The 19456-nt window shown below is 57.5% G+C and overlaps 2 protein-coding genes across 6 annotated transcripts in view; both read left to right on the top strand.

Moving 5' to 3' along the window:
* The first annotated feature begins 245 nt into the window (after positions 1-245).
* RNF121 (ring finger protein 121) lies at positions 246-13943 on the top strand. Its single transcript, XM_027663497.1, has 9 exons — positions 246-344; positions 5328-5365; positions 7616-7757; positions 9152-9306; positions 9774-9881; positions 10344-10464; positions 11525-11658; positions 13214-13315; positions 13639-13943. Exons 1-9 carry the CDS (start codon positions 288-290, stop codon positions 13757-13759), a joined length of 978 nt encoding a protein of 325 aa, XP_027519298.1. The 5' UTR covers positions 246-287; the 3' UTR covers positions 13760-13943.
* A 1149-nt stretch (positions 13944-15092) lies between these two features.
* Positions 15093-19456, top strand: part of IL18BP (interleukin 18 binding protein) — a 7019-nt gene continuing 2655 nt past the window's right edge. For 2 of the 5 annotated variants that reach the window (XR_003530925.1, XR_003530926.1), the window contains exons 1-2: positions 16441-16657; positions 16857-16922. Coding sequence is in view for 2 of the 5 variants with exons in the window: in XM_027663498.1 (XP_027519299.1) it covers positions 15822-15906; positions 16589-16657; positions 16857-16922; positions 17207-17336; positions 17456-17642 (537 nt within the window). In the remaining 3 variants the exon portion in view is untranslated. Of the gene's footprint in view, positions 15907-16177; positions 16211-16440; positions 16658-16856; positions 16923-17206; positions 17337-17455; positions 17662-19456 lie in introns of those variants that run through there. The other 3 variants (XM_027663498.1, XM_027663499.1, XR_003530924.1) reach the window with 3 other exon arrangements.

Raw genomic sequence — 19456 nt, forward strand, 5'->3', positions numbered from 1 at the left:
GGCCGCGCAGGGCCCCTCGCGGGCGGCGTTACTGACGGCGCAGAGCAGGGAGGCGGCGGCGGGAAGGGCGGGCGGGCGGCCCGGGGGCACCGAGCCCGCGGCGCTGCGAAGGGCAGGCGGGCCCGGCCGGGACGGCTCCCCCGCGCCTGGCACGCGTCCCGCCCCTCCCCGCTCCCGATTGGCCGCCGGGGCAGCGCCGCGCGCGGGGATTGGCCCAAGAGCGGCGGCTCGCCCGGTGATTGGCGGACGGCGGCGGAAGGAGCTGGCCGCTGGGGGGGCGGGGCAAGATGGCGGCGGTGCTGGAGGTGGAGGTTGGCGGCCCCGTCGAGCGCGATGTGGAGGAGGTGTGGGGGCCGCGCCGGGCCGGGCCGGGGGCAGCCGCGGAGGGGAGGGGGAGGCGGCTGCGGGGCCGGCAGCTCCCCCGCGGGGGAGGCTGGAGGGGAGCCGCTCGGGCGCGGGGCCTGGGGGGCGCGGGGGAGCGGAGTCGGGGTGTACGCTGAGGGGTTTTGAGGGTCCCTGGAGTGGGAGAGAGGGAGTCTGGGGCACTCTGAGCTTGTAGGGCTTTGGGGCAGGTGAGCGTGGGGAGGGTTAGTGTGGGGGGGGGGGCTCTGGGGATCCCTGGCGTAGGGGAACACTGAGCGTCCCGGGGGCAGAGGGGCACTGGGGGCTTCGGGAGGCCCGTGGGGCAGCGGGACAGTGGAGGTCCCGGGGGCAGGAGGGCGAGGATGGAGGCTCGGCTGTTGTTCCCATGCTGGCTTTCTAGTGTTCCTGGGGATGAAAAATCACGAAGTTGGAAACAAGAAATCTATTTGGAAAGCTGGAACTGGGAGCAGGGTGCTGTGTGTGCCACGGGCACTGGCACTGATGCCCCGGGCTTTGCAGGGGCTCTTCGCCGTCCTCTGTGCTTTATGCTCAGGAGTTTTCTTTCCACTTGTGGAGAACCAGGAGAATCTGGGTCTGTTCTGTGTGGAGAACGTGGTTCCATCCTGCCTGCACTGTGTGTTACTGTGGGTGACTGCTGGTGCTTTTTGGTGCTTTTCCTCAAGAATAGGTGGTTTCGCTTAAAAATTCTCAGATGCTGATGGTTATGTTGGAGAAGATTCCTGCCAGAGTCAAGCTGTGGAGATTCCCTGGTGTATGGCTGAACTGTGGGAGCTTGTGCCTCCTCCCCACATCCTGTGTTGCTGTCAGAGGGCAGGTGCAGTGGGGTGATGGAGATTTAGACCACAAAGCAATCACTGTCGAGTTGCTACTGGTTATATTTCTAAGATATTTTCTGGTGACTTTGTATGTAAAAATGTGAAAGATCCAAGGTCTCTGATGCTCAGAAGTGGAATTCCCATTTTTCATTCTGTCAGGAAGCTACTTTTGGGGCTGGCAGTGAGGGCGTCAGGAGGTGGCAGCGGGTGAGGGAGTGTATATAGGACCTGTGCTTATCCCTGTGATTCCACACGATCCGTGTCCGTCAGGACAAAACCTGTCTGCTTGTGTTGTCCAGAGGTCCTGGCAGCTCTTTGGGCAGAGCAGGTTGCTGATGAATCACTAACAGTGAGGACCTGAAAGCAGTTTAACATTCCCCTGGAATAAAGCCGAGTGTCCTGTGGCTCTGGCTCTGCCTGCGGGGAGCTTGGGCCTTCAACAAATGTTTAGTTTCCAATTATCCAAGTGTTTGATCAGTTGGGACCTTCCTCCTCCCTGATCCTTGTTCCTGCGCTGTTTTATGAGCAGGAAGAAAGCAGAATTGAGATTCCAAAATCTCTCCAGACTTTCACTGAAGAACATGCCTCTTCCCAACCTGCCTTGGTTGAACTTGCAGCGCTTTGAGATTTATCTTCCCATTATGTCAGGTTGTTCCTAGTGGGTGCTGTGAGACAAAGACTGAGGCTGGGGCTGTGGGAAAGGTGAGATCAGGGCTGGTGGCTGCTCTGGAGCTTTGAACTGAATTCAGCAGCTGCTTATTCTCCATCCTCAAGGCATTCTCCTTGCCTCCTTCACAGATTTAGAGCCTAAGGAGATTAGAGCCGGCTCACAGCAGCGTGTGTGTGCCTGGGGATCCCCCCAGCCCCCTGGGCTCTGAGGAACGGGTGGTTCTGGTTTTGGTGCTGACCCTGTCAACAGCCTTTGCGTTTTCCTTGAGGGGGTAATTCCATTGACTGTCCCAATGGTGGGGATCACAGGTTTGTGGAGGCTTTGGGGCATCAGGCCCTTAAAAAAATGGGGAGTGGCACGAGGTTCTTCCAAAGGCCATCGTACCACGTCCGAGGAGATGATTAGACTTTAATCCAAGGTATCCAGTTTCTCCCAGTCATCACACAGAGGAGGTTGGGGTTTTTAAGTGGATCGTGAGTTGCAGAAGAGGCAGAGAGCGGAAGAATCATTCTTAATTCCTAATTTTTTTTTAAAAAAAGCTTTTCTAAGAGCTGTAGTTGGTTGCACACTGGGTCCTGTGTTGCTGTGGCAGCTGGAGGAGGCTGCAGCAGGAGTGGGCTGCTGCTCAACACTTGATAGAGCTGGTCTTTAGCTGCTTCACCCTCGTTGTTCTTGTCTAACCCCTCTGGTAGAGATTCACAAGCAGAGGTTCTTCAATGTTGTCATCAGAGATAGGAAGAGACCCAAAAACTGGGTATTAAAATAAGACAACCCCGAACTAAAAATAGAATGAATGCTTGCTGGTGAGCCCAGGTGCTTCCTTCACCATCACTGTTCATTTTTAGCCCCAACCCAAAACTTGTGTGCTAAGAGAGTGTGCAGATCAAGGAGGGGTTAGCTGGAACATCTTGCTTGGGGGGGCTGCTGTGCCAAGTCCTGTCTGACAGCCATCAGGTGCCTCCCAACATCCCTTATGTCATGTCCTGGCCCCCCTTAATAAAGTTATTTCAGGAGCTTTGAGCTCTGGGAAATCTGGTGAAGCTCAGTCCTTGTGATTGAGGCAAAATTGTGTCTGGTGCTGTGGATCCGTGGTTGGCTTGGAAGCACAGCTTGGAGGAACCTCTGTGGAATATCAGCAGGATTTCCACAGGATTTGGGGCTGCTGGAAGAATTTGGAGATTTGGGGAAGATGCTGAAGCAAAGAGGCTGGGAAGTGTTTCCCAAGGCAGGACTGACTGTGGGTGGCGTGGCTGCTGGTGTGGTACAGAGGAGTGAGCAGAGCCGCTGTATAGGGATAAAAAGATTGATGTGGTTGGAAGGTGCTTGTCAAACATCCTCATTCAGCAAGGATGGGGCCAGAGCCTGGGGGGAGCAGGGATCTCCTGGGGGGAGGCAGTGGAAGCACCTGTGTGACTGCCAGAGCTTGCAGAGGGATCGACCTACACTGAAGCCAACAAGCGCTTGGGGTTTCTCAGCTTCTCCTGCGTGCAGTGACTAGTTTTTAAATCTCTTTTTTTCCTGTCTGTATCAGAACAGTTGTTCTTGCTCCAAATTGTGTCACAGCAACCGAACTGATGGATCTGGACTGGCTGTTTTAGGAGCAGAGGCACTCGGGGAATTTGGTCGATACAAACACCCTTCTCGGTGTCGGTGTCAGGTTGTCACTGCCTCCCCACGGGTTCTGACACAAGCCAGCGAGCTCCAACACGGATTTTCGTGGCTCTAGATTTTGCATCTAGGTCCTGAAGTACTTCTCAAGGGCCTCAGGAGCTGAATCTCTCGCAAGTGTTGCTCTGGGGTGAAGCTCAGCAGATGTTCCACATCAGGCAGTCAGATTGCTGCTGTGTGTCTTTCCTGCCTCCTCACCCTGGAGTGTAATTAGGCACCGCAGGGGAAGCAGGGCAGCTGTGTGTGCCCTCAGCCAAGCCTGGCTGTGATGGGAGCTGCTGGCTGTGACACACCTTTGTGCTGGCAGTGGTGCCCCGGGCAGGCGAGGCTGAGGGCTGTGCCATGCCGGGGAGAGCCCTGGGGTAAAGGTTGGAGCCAAGCCCATGGCCCAGTACCCTGTGGGGCGAGGTGGAGCCTGTTCCTGTGTACACATCTCTGCTGTGTGTACAGGGCAGAGTGATATCAAAGTCCCTGCTATGGCTTGTTTCCAATTTCCATCCCCAATGCCTGGGCAATGCTGGAGTGTTTCCGACCCCGTGAGGATTTCTAAACCCCATGTGTACATTCCCAGCCCCAGACGAGCTGCTCTTGGTTTAATCTGAGTTTATGTCTCACTAAGAAAAGGCAACGGGACCCAGAGCTGCGGGATTCCCTCCCTAGTGCTGTGGGTCAGTGTGCTGCCCGGTCTGTGAGCCCATGTGGGGACATGATTGGGGCTGGAGGGTCCTCAGCAATTAGGTGAAGATTTTGTGAAGGTAAAGATTTTGCCCGGAGAAGCTGTGGACTCCCTGTTCCTGGAAGTGCTCAAGGCCAGGTTGGATGGGGCTTGGAGCAACCTGGTCTAGTGGAAGGTGTCCCTGCCCGTGGCAGGGGATAGGAAGGAGAGCTGTAAGGTCTTTCTGACCCAAACCATTCTGTGATTCGATGATTCTGTATAAAGCTCCAAGTGAAAGCTGAAATGTAGTGTCAAAGCTCCCCCCACTCCTCCCCTGTCCAAAGGCAAGAGTATTCACACAAAATCTCACTGGAGAAGATGGATTACATGAGCCCATTGTCAATCATCACTAATAACAGCAGCTCCTGTCACTCTTGGGTTGCTCCTGCCCGTTACGTTTGGGAGGAACTTCCAACCATCTCAGGAAAGCAAGGCATAAATCTTTCTTTTTCTGTGATTTTGAACTTTTTTTTAGCACTATTTCGTTGCTGGTGTGCAGATACTGTCCCCTGTCCTGCAGCCTGGTGGGATTTTGGACTGTGTTTGCATTGGCTACACTGGGATGACCATTCCGTGCCCCGAGATGCCAGGCAGGGTTTTGAACATGGGATTTAAACCAATTCTCTGGTAGTGGTGGTGTGGGATAGTGGGTAGAGCCTCAGCTCCAGTAAAATAGGGAAGAGGAGGTGGCAGAGGAGCAGGGGGGCTCACCTGTGCGGCCTGGGAGGGTGAAGGACAACTCTGGGCTGTGCTGTCACCATGGGCACATCCAGGTTTGTTATTTAAAGTATCTGAATCCAGAGATTCCTTCTTCAGGTTCTCAGAGAGCAATCCTGGAGGTCCCACGGGATGGCTGTCAGCACGGATCAGGGTCTCACCAGGAGATAAAGGAGCTGGGTGCTGTGTTTGTTGTGGTGAACAGGCAGCACAGGCACACAGAGTCCTGCTCGGGTGGGCACCAGCCAGCACCGTGCTGCTCAGGAAGGGGAAGGCAACGAGTTACCCATTCTGTGGTGCTGCTGCTGCTCCCAAACTCCAGTGGCTGGTTTCATGGGTGTTTTTCTTGTCTCCCTAGGTTGACCTCTCGCACTTGTCCCCAGAGGAGAGATGGAGGTGAGTGTGCTGGGAGGTGAATCAGTGTGTACAGCTGGAGCGAGCTCCTGCTCCGGGCTGGAGCCACTGGCAGCACAGCCCGTGTTCACAGTGGGAAAGGACAGGGTCAGCAGTTTTTGCTGAGGGGAAGTATGAACTGTCTTAAAAGGCATGTTTTTTCTTTTAAACTACTTGCTAAATATTAGAATCACAGAATATTTTAGGTTGGAAAAGCCTTCTGAGACCATTAGGTCCAAGCATTCCCCCAGCACTGCCAAGGCCACCACTCACCCAGGTCCCCAGGCACCACATCCACACCTCTGTTAAATCCCTCCAGGGATGGGGACTCCCCCAGTGCCTTGGGCAGCTGTGCCAGGGCTGGACAGCCCTTTCTGTGAAGAAATTTTCCCAAATGTCGAACCTAAACCTCCTGTGGCACTATCTGAGGCTGTTTTCTCTTGTTCTGTCAGTTGTTACCTGGAAAAAGAAACCACCCCCCATCTCAATCAACCCTCCTGTCAGGGAGTTGCAGAGAGTGAGAAGGTCCCCCCTGAGCCTCCTTTTCTCCAGGCTGAGCCCCCCCAGCTCCCTCAGCCTCTCCTCATCAATCTTGTGCTCCAGACCCTTCCCCAGCTCTGTTGCCCTTCTCTGGACACCCTCCAGCCCCTCAATGTCTGCCTTGTAGTAAGGGGCCTCAGAAATCCCCCTTTTCCTTAAGGTAAACCAATTTCAGCCAGATGCTTATTGAAAATCACAGTGAGACTGGTCTCTCGGTATTGCACCAGTACAGGCTGGGGGTCGACCTGCTGGAAGGTGGAAGGATGCTCTGTGGAGAAGGACGTGGGGGTCCTGGTGGACAACAAGCTCCCTCTAAGCCAGCAGTGTGCCATGGAGGCCAAGAAGGCCAGTGGTGTCCAGGGGGGCATTGGGAAGAGCATTGCCAGCAGGTTGAGGGAGGGGATCCTGCCCCTCTGCTCAGCCCTGATGAGGCACATCTGCAGTGCTGTGTCCAGCTCTGGGCTCCTCAGGACAGGAGGGACATGGAGCTCCTGGGGCAGGTCCAGCGGAGGCTGCAGAGATGCTGAAGGGATGGAGCATCTCTGGGAGCAGGAAAGGCTGAGGGAGCTGGGGCTGTTCAGCCTCCAGAGCAGACCCTGAGAGGGGCCCTCCCCAGGGTGTGTCAGTGTCTGCAGGGAGGGGGCAGAGGTGGAGCAGGCTCTGCTCAGGGGTCCCAGCAATGGGACAAGAGGAACGGGCAGGAACTGATGCCCAGGAAGTTCCAGCTGAACATGAAGAACTTCCCTGTGCAGGTGATCATGCACTGGGACGGATTTCCTAGAGAGGGGGTGGAGTCTCCCTCACTGGAGATATTCCAGAACTGTCTGGACACAATCCTGTGCCATGTGCTCTGGGATGACCCGGCTTGAGGAGGGATGTTGGACCAGATGACCCACTGTAGTCCCTTCCAACCTGACGCATTCCCTGATTCTGTGATTCTGTGTTAATTTTTAGAGGATGACTTAAAATCAGAGAATTTGGCATATTTATTGTGTTTGGATTTTTTTTCTTCTAATTTGAACCGTATTATCACCTGGAGACCAAGACATAAGGATGTCACAGCTCTTAATTCCACCTTGCTTTTTGGTCAAACAGCACAAGCTGCAAAGAAACCCCAGGTATCTGGGCGAGCATCAGTCTGGAAATCACTTGTTCCAGCATGCTCATGGTGGAGAGAAGCGATTTGCTGGTACTTGGGGGTTTTGTTAGGTGTCAGCTATCCCCCACCCTTGACCCTTGCAGCCTTTCCCTTGCTGGGCAAGAGGGAAAATGGTGTTAGTGGCTCTGAACCTGGGCTGAGAGTTTGGTAATGAGAATTGACACACTCTCAGGGGGTCAAACATTGCAATGTGCTCTAGGAGGACCGTGCTTCATCAGGGAGGTTGGAACAGATGACCCCACCAGTGGTCCCTTCTAACCTTGCCCGTTCTGGGACTGTGAGTTATGTGGACCGTACACTCCATGTTCGTTAGTTCAGGCAGGTCAGTGGGAGTTCTCCACCTCATTCACACCTGGATGGGCTGGGTGTTGTTCTTGACTTTCACAGCGTAGAAATGAGCTGGTCCCAGAGCAACCTTTTGTCCTTTCTCCTGTGGATTGTTCACAGCCCCTGACTCCATGATTCTTCTTTGGGCTGTTTTCCTGTTTCCCGGCTCTCCCGAGGTGTCTGTCCCCCACTGTGCAGTCTCAGCCGCCTTTTCCCGGTTGTTGCAGGGTGGAGCACGCACGGATGCACGCCAAGCACCGCGGGCACGAGGCCATGCACGCCGAGATGGTGCTCATCCTCATCGCCACGCTGGTGGTGGCACAGCTCCTCTTGGTTCAGTGGAAGCAGCGGCACCCTCGCTCCTACAACGTAAGTGACCCCCCGCAGCTGTTCCGCCCGAGGCTGGATGTGAGCCTTGACTGACACCCTCCTCTTGCCAATGAGAAGTGTGTTCCTGGTTTTCCTATTGTCTGGTGTTGGGATTCCCTTGACTTCCCAGCAGCATGGGGGGATTTTAAGTAGGGGTGAGGATGGATGGACCTGAAGGCCTCAGGTTTCGCTGGAAGCGATACCAATAACTCCATGTGACATGGTGCCTTGGCACCCGGGATTGACAAGCAGATCTCAGATGTCCAGAGGGAAGCTGCATTTTGTGGGTGCTTCCTTGGAAGCAATGAGAGCTCCTTGCTGCCAGGACCCTGGGTTTGATGGTACCTGCAGCACTCTGCCGAGCAGACCTGCCACTTGCCAATGCCACCAGCTGGGTGGCTGGGTCTGTTATTTAACTGAACCAACTTCACTCTGACTTCCTTTTCATAACAGTAATGATAATATTATCATAATCGATGTTTCCTGGGAGTACCTGTAATCCTCTGTGAACTTTGAACCGAACCTGCTTGCCTGTTTCCCTCCGGCGGCACCACGAGAGCTCAGCTGCACAGCTGTAGATCCATTTGGGAATAGGCTGGAGTGCAGAGACAAGCCAAAACCTCGCCTTGTATAATACCTGTCTGTGGCTGCAGCGTCAGGACCCTGGGAAGGCAAAGGTTTATGAAGCTGCCTTACAACAGCTGGTTGGGTGGACCATCTCCTGTACCTTACTCTGGAGATGGTTCCTCTGCATTCTCCCTCCAGCTCTATCCTTTGCTACCAAAAATCACCTGACTGCTGCCTCTGACTCCCTCACAAAATCACAGAACTGTTTGGGTTGAAAAAGCCCTCCAAGATCATGGAGTCCAACGAGCACTGCCAAGCCCACAACTAACCCTTGTTTCCAGGTGCACATCCACATGTCTTTTAAGTCCCTCAAGAGATGGTGACTCCACCGCTGCCCTGGGCAGCCTGTGCCAGGGTTTGATCACCCTTTCAGGGAAGGAATTTTCCCAATATCCAACCTAAACCTTCCCTGACACAACTTGAGGTCATTTCTTCTTGTCCTGCCCCTTGTTACCTGAGAGCAGAGCCTGACCCCACCTGGCTCCCCCCTCCTGTCGAGGAGTTGCAGAGAACAAGAAGGTCCCCTCTGAGCCTCCTTCTATCCAGGCTGAGCCCCCCCAGCTCCCTCAGTTGCACCCCATCAGACTCATGCTCTCAGCCGAGCTCTGAGCTGTTTTCTGGGTGCCACAGACCAATCTCTGCAGTTTCCTGGTGCTTTTCAGGGCCCTTTGATGCAGGCAAGAGAATGGCTGCCACGACTGTCAGGATGTTTCTGATGTCTGAGGAGCAGAGAACCAGCTCCGAGTGCCTTTCCTCTGTTCCTGCAGATGGTGACCCTCTTCCAGATGTGGGTAGTGCCTCTGTATTTCACGATCAAGCTGTACTGGTGGCGGTTCCTGGTGATCTGGGTGCTCTTCTCAGCAGTCACAGCTTTTGTCACCTTCAGGGCAACTCGAAAGCCTCTGGTACAGACAACACCCAGGTTCGTCCGTGTGTTCCCGAGGAAACTTCTCGGCCCCAGAGTAACCATTACAAGGAGTTTTTTCCAGTTTCCCTGCCACAGATGACTGTGTTAAGCTTTGCATCCTGGGAGCCTGGTGTGAAGGACTTTAGTGGCTGCTGGCAGCCAGCCCGATGCACCTGGTACCCGGGTGGGTGGTGGAAAGGCGGATTCCACGTGGGCTGGTAGCCTCACCCAGGGCATTCCCGGTGTGCAGCATGCTTCCTTATGGCCTTTGGAGATCCTGAGGTTTCTAGTTTGGAAGTCAAGACTGTGAGCAGCCCATGGCAGGTTGAATTAGGAATGTAAAGCTCTTGCCCATGTGTAGGGGTAGGTGATGTGTCTGCAAAAACACTGTGGGTTTGAGAAATAAAACTCTTCGGGTGATTGGCACGATTTCATTCAGGAAGAAATGAAATTGTTAAATTCTTTGTTTTAATTCTTTACAGGCTGGTTTATAAATGGTTTCTACTAATATACAAGATCAGCTATGCAACTGGGATCGTGGGGTACATGGCTGTCATGTTTACACTCTTTGGTCTTAACTTATTATTCAGGTGAGTGAATCTTTCCCACTCCTGGGGCAATGAGGTCTAACATGCCATTGAGTATTACTCTGGAAAAATAATTGTCTTGGCAATCTGATTAATGGCACCAAAGAGACTATTGGGGTGTCCTTTTGCTCCTGAGAGGATCATGGGTGAGGTGCTGGTACCTGAACTGGTCCAGGTTGCTGGAGAGCCCTTTTTCCAGCTCAGCTGTTGGCACCTCCCTCAGCTCTATGGTGTCCAGTCTGGGGGCAGCAGTGGGATTTTCTTTGCTATACTGATGAAGTCGTACCTGCAAGAAGCAGCCAGCCCAGAGGTGACGACAGAGGAGTCTAGTCCAAGCCAGCTTCATGTTTAGAGAGGTTGAACACTTCTCTGGAATATTCTCTAGAATCTTATGTTCTCTGGAATATGATAAGAGCGGCTTTGCCCTCAAAAAAACCTCTTGATGGTTGGGCTCTTCTGTTGTAGAATCAAACCAGAAGATGCAATGGACTTTGGCATCTCCCTCCTCTTCTACGGTCTTTACTACGGAGTGCTGGAGCGGGACTTTGCCGAGATGTGTGCGGATTACATGGCCTCGACCATTGGGGTGAGTTCACCAGGGGCTGTCCCCCAGGCCAGAGTCATCCCCCAGATTGGGGGGCCTGAAACATGTTGGTCCCGGCAGCAGCTTTGTCCTCCCTCCAGTGGGAAAGTGCATCAAACTTCCCTGGCTATAAGGTAGCAAGAGTTGCTCTGAGAACCTTCCTGAAGAGCGAAGCCTCTACTGGGTCCCCTCAGCCCCAGAAGGACAAGATGTACTTCCCCAGGAACGCGGTGTGGCACTGGCACAGGTTGTTCAGAGGCTTTTGCTGTCCCTGTGGACAGAGGGCTTGGTGGCCCAAAATCTGTAGCCCACTCGTGTGGTATCAAAATAACCCAATCCACTAAAAATATGTGACGTAGGACACCAGTGAAGTAGGTCATATTTCTTCTTTTCAGCAGCTGTTTAGGGTCTTGGACTTTGTCTTTCCTCCTCCTCTTCCTTTCTGAGCTTTCTGTTGCTACTTCTTGAGGTTCTGCTCCAGCTTTTCACAGGCCACACTGCAACACCTTGGCACAGCTCAGGTCTCTCTCAGATCCCCAGGGCTCTGTCGGATGCTCAGAGCAAAAATGTGCCAGGACTCTGAGGGAGGCATGTTTTTGCTGATGATACTAAACCAGGAGAGGCTGTGGCCTCTTAGGAGTGAGAGCTGGACAGACGAGAGAGCTGGGCAAGCTTCAGCCATGTGAAATTTAGCAGGGCAAGTGCCAAGATTCTCCTTCTGGGGTGGCATAATCCTGGTTATAGATACAAATTTGAAGACAAGAGCCTGGAGAGAGTCCCGTGGAAAGGGATTAGGGAGCTGGGGTTGAAGCAAGTCCCTCAGCACGGGAAGGGGGTGTGTGGGGCTGGGATGTGATGGGCCACCGCATCACTGAGCAGCTCCCTGTCCTGTTGTAGTTGTTTCCCGCAGCCGGACCTGTAACAGGGTTTTTAAGCCCCAAAGGCCGAGGCGACTCCCGGGGTGCTGCCCCCAGCCCACATTAGAGCTTAGCCGTGCCACCGCGGGCATGGGACACGTGCCCTCCCGCTGTCACCGCTCTCCCTCTGCTCTGCCCTCGCTCAGTTCTACAGCGCCTCGGGAATGCCCACCAAGCACCTCTCCGACAGCGTCTGCGCCGTCTGTGGCCAGCAGATCTTTGTGGACGTCAACGAGGAGGGGATCATTGAGAACACCTACCGCCTCTCCTGCAACCACGTGTATCCTTCTCTGCGGGTGCCAGCCCCTCACCTTGCTGGCCCCACGCTGGGGTGGGCAGCAGGGAGCTCCTGCTCCCACGGCTTCTCCCACAGTGGGTGAAGAAATGCCGGTCCTGGGACTTGGGGCTGTCTGGCTGAATTTGCATGTGATCCATGGCTGTGTCCTCACTGACTCAGCATCCATGAAATCACTTGGTTGTCACCTCCATGTGCATCACAAGTGGTTATTTCCTCTTTCTTTCCCTCCCCAGCTCCCTCTGCTTGGCCACGGAGCTGCACCTCACTTTCCACCTGCCTTTGCCAAATCCGGTGTGACCTATCTGCCTGGCAGTGGCAGCTCTGATGGTCTGAGGTTGGAATGTGCCCTGCTCTGTGCCATGCTGGCCCCTCATCAGAGACCCAGTGCAGTGGGTCCTGTCTGAGTCTCCGTAAGGAAAAATCAGGGGGAAACACTGCTGGCCTCCCTCTGAAAACAGCCCCTGGGTCCAGCACTGCTGGTCACTGCCTGCTCTGATCACAGCCTGGCAGCTTCCTCCTTTCCCAGAACTCCTCCAGGGTTTCCAGGACTCTGGAGTCACTCAGCCCTTCCCATCAGCTGATTGATGTGAAGTGGGTTTTGAAACTGGAAGTCCTGGTTGTTGCTCAGCCCCAGCTGAGATGGGTCAGGGTTTTTTCTCTGTGGTGACTCAGCCTGGAAGTGGAATGTCCTCTGGCACCGTGTGCATTACTGCCTGCAAGGTGGTTTCCAAACTGGGCCTAGGCAAAGGTCATGCTGGCAAAACTCATGGCCTAAATTTAACTGTTAGGGACTGTTTGTGAGATTTATGGGTGACTCGTGCAGAGTCTGGGACTATGGCAGCACGGGGTTGTGTGGTTGTCAGAGGAGCTGGTCTATGCTCATGGTGGTCCTCTGGGTGAGGGCTGGCTGGGCACCCCTGGATCTATGGCTCCAGGGCTGACAAGGGAGTGACTCCTGTTGCTGATTCACTGGCATTCCCCCTTGGTTTGAGCAGCAGAGAGATTCTGGGGGAAGTTTGTTTGCTCAGTGACACCCTTGTGCGTGGCAAGTTGGCTGCAGCCACCTCATGTTTCCCTGTAACTTCCCCAGGCAGTGCTCAGTTGTGCACACCCTTGTGACGGAGCATAGCAGTAAGTCAGACCCTGGGAGAAATTCCATAAATATGTTGTCAATCCCCAAGAAGCCTTTGAAGAAGGCTTCCAAAATGCACACAGTTCACAGAACTCTCCCAGACTGTCTGAACCTTCCCAGTGTTGGGCACCATCAGTGAAGGGTTTCAGTCTCCCTGGTGCCCATGCATTGGTCGGGCCATCATTCTGCCTCCCTGGTCCCATCCTGCTGCCCTGTGAGCCCCTTCTGCTGTCCCTGGAAGCTGCTGCACCTTCTAGGAAAGGTCTGTGGTTGTGCAATGCACCGTCCTCATGCAGTGCGATGTTTCCTTGGCTTGGGGGGACTTTCTTAGGCTTGGTGGTTCCCTCCACGCTCAGTCATGGGTGCCCCTCTTCCTCTGGTTCCCCTTAACCTGCCACTCCCCAGGTTTCATGAGTTCTGCATCCGTGGCTGGTGCATTGTTGGGAAGAAGCAGACGTGTCCATACTGCAAAGAGAAGGTGGATCTCAAGAGGATGTTCAGTAATCCGTATCCTTTCTCCTGCTGGGAGCCAGCACTGTGGGAAGGAGAGCAGTGGGTAGAGCACATAAAGGGGTGAGAGGCTCATCTTACCCTGGGTAAGCCACTGCAGCCCATGACAGTGGCAGAGACCCTGCAAAACCCAAGGCAAGCCTGGCCACAGCTTTCCCTCTGTGGGGACCCCTGTCTGTCCTTCCCTGGGTGCCGGTGTCCGTCCCTCCCTGGGCACCTTTGTTCTCTGTCCCTGCTTTGGGGGACCTTTGGGTGGCTCCTGGGTGGGCTGTGCTCCTCTCACCCATCTCCCCACGGCTCTTTAACTCCTTCCTGCCCAGCTGGGAGAGGCCTCACGTAATGTATGGGCAGCTGCTGGACTGGCTGCGCTACCTGGTGGCCTGGCAGCCGGTGATCATCGGACTGGTCCAGGGAATCAACTACATCCTGGGGCTGGAGTAAGCGCAGGCGGTGGGAGCCGCAGAGCCACGAGAGGACGCGTGCCCAGGGCCGGGGACAGTTGCCACCGGGGATGCTGGCTTTGCTCCATCGCCTCTCAGGACCTCGGCCACCCCTGAGGACAGCAGCATTGGGGCCCCTCCTGCCAGAGCTGAGGGAGGATTTTTTTAAAAAGCAATTATTTTAATGAGCGTATTTAAAACTTTCTATTGCAGCTGAAAAGAGACACTCGTCCCCTTTCCCTGCCCCTCTCGGGTCCTTCGCAGCACCCCGCTGGGCTGAGCTTTGGGCTGGGGGCTGTTCTCCAGCTCCCTCCTGCCGCTCTGCCGGGGGAGGCCATGGGGAGAAGGGCCGAGGCTTTGCCGGCTCCGACGCTGGCACCCCGGAGCAGCCTTGCTGGCAGCGAGGATGGGATATGGGGGCTGCAGAGGAGAGGCTGGAGCCCAGTGCCCTGAAAGAGGGGACAGAGGGATGCCTGGCAACCCCAGGCTGCTGGGTCCCCTTCTGGGTGCCATGGGTGTGCCGGGAGGAACCAAGCTGCTCGCTGGCACGGTGATGGTGGGCTCTGTCTCGGGGAACCCTTTTATATGCTCCCAAATTTTCTATGTTTCTCCCTGAAGGCCAGCGTTGTCCCCTGGCTGTTCAGGGTTGTCAGCCAGGGCATGGAGTGGGACCGGTGCTGTTCCTCTCTCTGCGCCCTTTTGGGTGACGGCGACGGTACATCAAGAGCAGCCCAGGAGTGGGTGCCCCTGCCCCAGGGTGCGGGGGCCTCCTCGCTGGGTGTTGCTCTTCTTGGCACTGGAATAAAAGGGATGGAGCGAAGGTTGGGCTGGTGCTGGCATTTCCTTGCCCCGGCATTGCACCATGGCATCCTCCTGGCCATGCTGGTGGGAGCCGTGCCACAGTCCTGCTGGTGTGAGGGGCTCAGGCTCATTTTTTGGCACTGGGTGGGGGCAAAGTTCCCCGAGGGCCAGTGGTGGTGTTTTGGCATGCAGATACTTGAGCCATATCGTCTGAGGAGACTGGGGTCTGGTGAGGGGCTATGAGGCAGCTCCTGGCTCGGGGGATTTGGGAAGTGGCCGCAGCAGTGGCATGGCTGTGGGCACCATGTGGGCTGTGTGCCCCCCTCCCCCAGGGAACCCCAGCGCCCTGCTGCGTCATCTGGGTTTTCTTTCGGGGGAAACCACATTGCAGTGTCGTGCCAAACACCGAAATAAGAGTCCTGGAAATGGAGACGTGGCACTGGGTTTTTCTTGATCGTCTTCCCTGCTCCAGGGTGAGGCCATGGTTCCTCCTTTCGGCTCTCCCGGGGGACAGATATCGTGTGGATGGCAAACAAGCACCTGTGGCACCCAGAGCTCGGCTGGTTGGTGTTGGTGGGAGCAGGGAGGTGGCAGAGGAGCACAGGGCACTGGGTGCTGCCATGAGAGTGGCCTCTGGCCCGTCGCTGCCCACTGGACACCCGTGGGTGCTGTGGGGAGGATGTGGCTGCTGACCTCATCCCAGCAGGAGGACAGGGACTTGGCAGGTCCCCAAGATAAACATTCCTGTTCCCGCCACCTTTCTGCCTTGCTGGGAACAGGGATAACGAAACTCGCTGGGAAATTAGGGACTTTTTACCAGGCAGTGCCAGGGCCTGCAGCTGTGCCTGCGCTGGCTCCTGGCCTTGAGGGTGCTGGGGAACGGGACTGGTGGGTTGTTGAAACCATGTCTGCTGCCAAGGAGCTGGCTCAGGGGATGAGGGGGCTCTGCTGTGGGACAGGGGAGAGGGTCCCTGTCCTGCCCTTGCTCAGGCTTCCCACGGCCAAGCGCCAGCGTGAAGCCTGGGTTGGGTCCTGGGGGTTCCTCTCTGCTAAGCTGTTGCCCTGCCCCAGCTGGGACACCCGGGGGTCAGCAGCCAGGGCTCCCCCCACCCGCTGTGCATGCTCAGTCCCCCGGGGGCTTAACCCACCTCCCTCTCCTCTTGTGCAGACCCTGCCTTGCCCCTGCCCCCAGAGTGTCAGGGGGCAAACCCGCATGTCCCAGAGTCCTGTGACGCCCCTTGGCTCAGGCAGTGCCCCATGCGATGGACACGGGGGCCCAACCGAGCCCTGCTCCTTCATCCCTGGGGGGGCCCATGGGTGCTCGCCCAGGAGCGGGTGGGACACACGGTGTGCTGATCATGGGCTTGCCTGAGGGACCTTCGCCGCAGGTGTAGGGACATGGAGCCTAGGGGGCGTGGAGTGCTGGGGACAGCGGGCACGTTCTGGGAACTAGGGGACATGGGGGCACTGGCCCTATGGACACGCAGCGGGGCCAGTGCGGGTCCCTGTGTCCTGCCATCGCGGCACGTCGACGGGGCCGGGGGCGGCTCGTGGTGAGTCACGGCGCTGCCGCTCGCCCCGCCCCGGGGCCGCCCCATAAAGCGCCACCGCCGCAAGCGCCGCCGCCCCATGGCTGAGCCACGGTCTGCCCGTACGGAGCGGTGGGGGACAGCCCTGGGGACACCAGCCGCCATCTGAGGGACCCCGGGAGGGGGATGCCGGGGGGAACGGGACCATCCCAGGGGCTCATGGCATGCTGGGGAGGCGCTGGGTGGATCATGGTTAACTGGGGGGATGCGAGGGGACGGGACTATCCCAGGCTTGGGGAGTACTGGAGGGGGACGCTGGGGAGACCATGGCCTGCTGGGGGGAATGCTGGGGAGATGCGAGGGGACGAGCCCAGGGGTTGCTGGGAGTAGGTGCTGGGGGGACCGTGACCAGCTGGGAGGATGCTGAGGGGACAGAACCATCCCAGGCTCGTGGGGAGCATCCCGGCATGTCCAGCACTGAGCTCCATCTCTGCCTGCAGGGCTCCTGGGACTCCCTGCCTTGCTCCTCCTGCTTCTGCCCTGCTGGGCCCTGGCTCTTCCCTGTGCAGGTAGGTGGGGGTTTCTGGGTGAGCCGGGGAGGCCAGGTCACCTCTGGGCTCTGTGCCCCTCGAGGGGCCTGTGCAGGGTTCTGGGGGTGAGGAGTGCTCCCATCCCTCTATGGCACTCTGCCCCCTCACCCACCCCAGAGATGTGGGGTCTCAGAGGGTCGCTCTTGACCTCCTGCCTTACTCCACTCTGCTCCTCCAGGTGCCATGGCCCTGCAGCTCCCCACCATCACCATCCTGCGGATGCCAGCAGAGGCCCCCTGTCCAGGTGAGAGACCCCTGGGGCCATGGCAGGGATGGCCTAGGGATGGGGAAGCTGCAGTGAGCCCCCCAGTTGGGGGAGGCACAGTGGGGTCAGCTCCTGCGCCAGCACCCGGCACACACACAGGGCGCATCTTCCACCCACAGCCAAGATTTTGGGTTGCTGATGAGGTGGGGGGACATTCTCTGTTGTTGAGGGGTGTGGGGGGACTGTGACTGTGGCCAGCCTGAACGGGGGGGCACTGGGGACCCTTGCAGCCCCCCTGATCCCCACGTCCCCTCCGGCTGCAGGCGAGAGCGTGACGGTGTCATGTGAGGCGACAAGTGGGCTCCCAGAGCTGACGCTGCTCTACTGGCTGGGGAACAGCTCCTTTGTGGAGAGCCTGTACCCAGATGGGGCCGTGTACGAGGGGACAGTGCAGTGAGTATGGGGACAGGGGACATGGGGGGGCAGAGGCAGCGGGGTGGCCCCGGTTGGGGCAGGGACCCTGGATCTGCCAGCCCAGGGTGGGCACTGATGGGTCCCCCCTGGGTCTGCAGAGAGGAGCTGCGGGGCTCGGGGGCGGCCCTGCGCCGTGACCTGCACTTCAGCTCCTTCAACACCCAGCACCTGCTCACCAACTTCACCTGCGTGGTGCTCAGCCCTCTCGGTGTGGACACCAGGGAGGTGCGATGGCCCCAGCCAGCACCAGCCCCTGTCACTGTCAGGAGTGGGGGGCTGGGCTGACACCAGGGAGCACCTCGTGAGGGGTCCCTGCTCCAACAGCCCCGCACTGCTGTGTGCGTGTGTGACACCTCCATGGAGGCCCATCTCCGTGACCTGCTGTGGGGACCACATGGCCCCACATGTGCCACCCGCTGAGCCTGGGGCTTCTGGTGCCTGGGCCGACCCCGGCCCTGCCTGTAGCTGGCTATGGGACCCCAGGGTTTATTAAAGTACATTGAGGCTGCCCCGTTGTCACCTGCATCCTGGGGATGGTGCTGCCCATGAATGCACAGGGCACCTGTGGGATGAGGAGGGAGGGAGAGGAAGTGGCCCTGGTGCCTACAAAGGGCAGGATCCATTTCTGACCCCCACCCTGCCTGACGAAGTGCTGGAAAACCATGGTCAGTCCCAGTTGCCCAGGGAATGCCTGGCCCTATGGCTGTGCCCTGCCCCAGAGGAAGAGGGTATGTGGGGAAGCCCTGAGATGCAGGGACCCCGGGGAGATAGGCCCATCCCATCCCGCTCTGCACCTGGGGGAAGCTGGGGCTGTCCCCCAGCATGGCATTGCTGAGCCCCACCTTCTGTTCCATGGGGCAGCCCCCCTAACCATGCTGTCCTGGCAAGGCTCCTGCTCTTGGGTACTGGGGCTGGGGTCGCTGGTGCCAGCCCCCTCCCTGCTACCTTGTGTGCTCGTGGGGGCTGTGGGACAGCCTGGACCCCCTGAGCAAGTCTGGGCTGCAGGCATTGCACTGTAGCACAGGATGTGGGAGGGATAGAGAGGGCTGAAGAAGCCCCCAGCTGCAGCCCCCATGAGCTGCCCTCAGTCCAGAGAATCGCAGGAGACTCCTGGGGACACCCCTGTCCCACAGCTACTCTTAGGAGCCAGGAGAAGGTGAGCAGCAGAGCAGCCACCTGGGCAGGGACCTGCCCAATACAGCCCTGCTGCACCCCCAAGCCCTGTTGATGCCAGCCCCCATCCCTGGGACAGCCCCACGCTCAGCTGCATCCTTCCACCCATCCTGATGTCTTCCTGTTGGGGTCGAGGTCCCGCCAGTTTTGGGGGCTGTCAGTGGCCGGGTCCTGGCCAGCAGATGCTCCGCAGAGGGCAGAGCCCCTGAGGGAAGCCCACAGAGGCCGAGGTGCTGTGGACAGGGAAGGTTACTCTGTGAGTGCCTGGGGAGGTGGGGCTGCAGGAGCAGGGCCAGCTCAGGGAGGGTGGCGGGGCTTGGGAGGCGGCTGTGGAGAGAGGCAGGGCAGGCTGGGGGAAAGCACCCCCAGCTCCATCTCTGGCCAGAGCCCCTCCTTGGCACATGTCCCATCACCAACCCAGCCCCCAGTGCTGGCACTAGCTGAGACCTGTCCTGCTGTGTCACCCACCAGGAGCAACCCCCTTGGGATCCCAGCCAGAAGTGTGTCCTGAGCCTCATGGGTGCGGGTCAGGGTGCTCCTGACTGGGGGTGCGGTGCTTGCACCAATCCATCTCATGCTGCTGAGGACACAGTAGGTTGTGGCTCAGATCAGCAGCAACATTCTCCCAGGGAACCCCTGTGTCTGCACAGCACGGCACGGAACACTTGGAGGATCAGAGACAAATGGGGCCAACACTGGGGTGGCAGCCCATAGCTGGGCCCCCAGCCTCACTTCCAAGCCAGAGTGAACCCCCAAAACATCATCACTCATCTGGCTGAGCCACCTCTGGCTGCTCCTGTGACAGCCTTGGCTGTGCTCACCCGTCACCCCACACACCGGCAGGGTTCCTGTCCCTCGGGAGCAGGGTCCATGTCCCTTGGGAGCAGGGTTCCTGTCCCTCAGGAGCAGGGTCCATGTCCCTCGGG

This window comes from Corapipo altera, unplaced genomic scaffold, assembly GCF_003945725.1.
Source record: "Corapipo altera isolate COAL_440 unplaced genomic scaffold, ASM394572v1 165, whole genome shotgun sequence".
Classification (NCBI taxonomy): domain Eukaryota; kingdom Metazoa; phylum Chordata; class Aves; order Passeriformes; family Pipridae; genus Corapipo; species Corapipo altera.

Coding starts and splice junctions, on each gene's coding strand:
- RNF121 (XM_027663497.1), top strand. CDS start 288: ATGGCGGCGGTGCTGGAGGTGGAGGTTGGCGGCCCCGTCGAGCGCGAT. Junction 11,659..13,213: donor CGCCTCTCCTGCAACCACGT/GTATCCTTCTCT, acceptor GCCACTCCCCAG/GTTTCATGAGTTCTGCATCC. Junction 13,316..13,638: donor AAGAGGATGTTCAGTAATCC/GTATCCTTTCTC, acceptor CTTCCTGCCCAG/CTGGGAGAGGCCTCACGTAA.